Source organism: Propithecus coquereli, unplaced genomic scaffold, assembly GCF_000956105.1.
Source record: "Propithecus coquereli isolate 6110/MARCELLA unplaced genomic scaffold, Pcoq_1.0 Scaffold298, whole genome shotgun sequence".
NCBI classification, from domain to species: domain Eukaryota; kingdom Metazoa; phylum Chordata; class Mammalia; order Primates; family Indriidae; genus Propithecus; species Propithecus coquereli.
In genome coordinates this window covers 293,126-294,781 of record NW_012148596.1, presented here as the reverse complement: position 1 = coordinate 294,781, position 1,656 = coordinate 293,126, and the positions used below count along the sequence as shown (strand labels likewise).

The 1,656-nt window shown below is 33.5% G+C and overlaps 1 protein-coding gene across 1 annotated transcript in view; it reads left to right on the top strand.

Annotated features, from left to right (window-relative positions):
* Nucleotides 1-1,656, top strand: part of NOL10 (nucleolar protein 10) — a 164,503-nt gene that overhangs the window by 34,772 nt on the left and 128,075 nt on the right. The window contains exon 6 of the mRNA XM_012648893.1: nucleotides 429-560. Within this exon, the coding sequence (XP_012504347.1) occupies nucleotides 429-560 (132 nt within the window). The remainder of the gene's footprint in view (nucleotides 1-428; nucleotides 561-1,656) is intronic.

Below are 1,656 nucleotides of genomic sequence, written 5' to 3'. Positions count from 1 at the left end.
TCAAGTAGCTGGGACTACAGACATGTGCTACTATGCCTGGCTTAAAGTTAGATTTATACAAGGAGTTTATCAAACCTTGTATAATTGTGGGGTTGTTAAAGTGTGTTCCTAAGTGAAATAGGAAATTGCTCATTGAGAGATTACTGTACAGCTCTATGTTATGAAGTGTTGGTGCCAGGTAAATGAAAGGTTTGTTTGAAGTCTTCCAGTTAGAAAGTAAGGTTTGCAGAAAAGCTATCAGGATACAAGGAGGTGTTAGGGAACCAATGAAGAGTTTTGATTCTTAATCACACTGGAGAGTGTGTGTGTGTTGAGAGAAAGTGAGGGTGAAGAGATCAGAGGTTTTCTTGCTTTGCCAGTTTTAGTGATGATGAAATAAACCCCTTATCGAGAAACGTAAACAAACTAATTTCTTGTTTTATTTTCAGATTGTCTTCTTACATAATGATAGATATATTGAATTTCATTCACAATCAGGTTTTTACTACAAAACCAGAATACCAAAGTTTGGGAGAGATTTCTCTTACCACTACCCATCCTGTGACTTGTACTTTGTTGGTGCAAGGTATTGGTTCTAACTACTTTTTGCTTTCTCCTTCCTACCCCCTGAAACAACCGGCTTCTATTCTTAAATTTCTTGTATATTTTGTCTATTTAGATGGCTTGCTTTAATAAAAAAGTGATACATGGCTATTGTAATTAAAAAAACTTCAGAAAACAAGGGATAAAATTCCTATTTTCTACATATAGATTTATTTTATTTGTAAGTGCTAGTATTATAATGCACTGTTTTAACACTTGTTTAATAAAATCTTTTCTAATGATAAAAGCATCTATGATCGTTACATGTCACAGTGGTTAAATCGGGAAATACTGATGGGGAATGTATAAGCCTGTTCAGTATAGCCCAGTTGCCACAATATATGACACATAACATTGTTTTATTTTCCTGTTACTTCCCAGATTTCTGTTTACATCCCATAACTTGTAGCTCCTGCTTTAAGTTTGTTCAGTATCAGTGATGAATTTCTATCTGGATCATTTTGTGATTAAGGTCATATGTGGTTGTGGACTCTAGTTAAAAAAAATTGGGGAGAGGACTTTAAAGAGTAAGACACGATCCCTGCCTTTAAGTTGCTTAAAGGATGTAGTTGCTAAGTGGTTGACTCATGTAGGGATTACATCTCTGGCTTCTGTTAGCACGGTGCTCTAGATCTGGAGAGAGACACAGATAACCTAGTAGGGGAATATTGTTGGTGATGTCAGTTTCTTAGCCCAATTGCATGGTATTCTAAAACTTTTTATTCTTAAATGCTACCTTTTTTATGATTTTAAAAATAATACATACTCATTTTAGAAAATTGGGAAAATATAGAAAAGTATGAAGAAAAAAAAATTCATCCATCATTATGCCACCCAGAGAGAATCCTTATTAGTATTTTATTGTTTCTTTCTAGTCTTATATGCCTATGTAGATGTGTTACATATGCTTTTGGATCTCACATTCTCTTTGTTATTTGTAAATAATATGCTTAATGACTTCATGGTATTTCCTTGGCACGTGAGTGATTTAAATCACTTTTATACATGAGTAAATTCACAAATAAGGAGAATATTTTTTAGGTTTAGAATAAATTTTTGCATCAGTTTTACAGA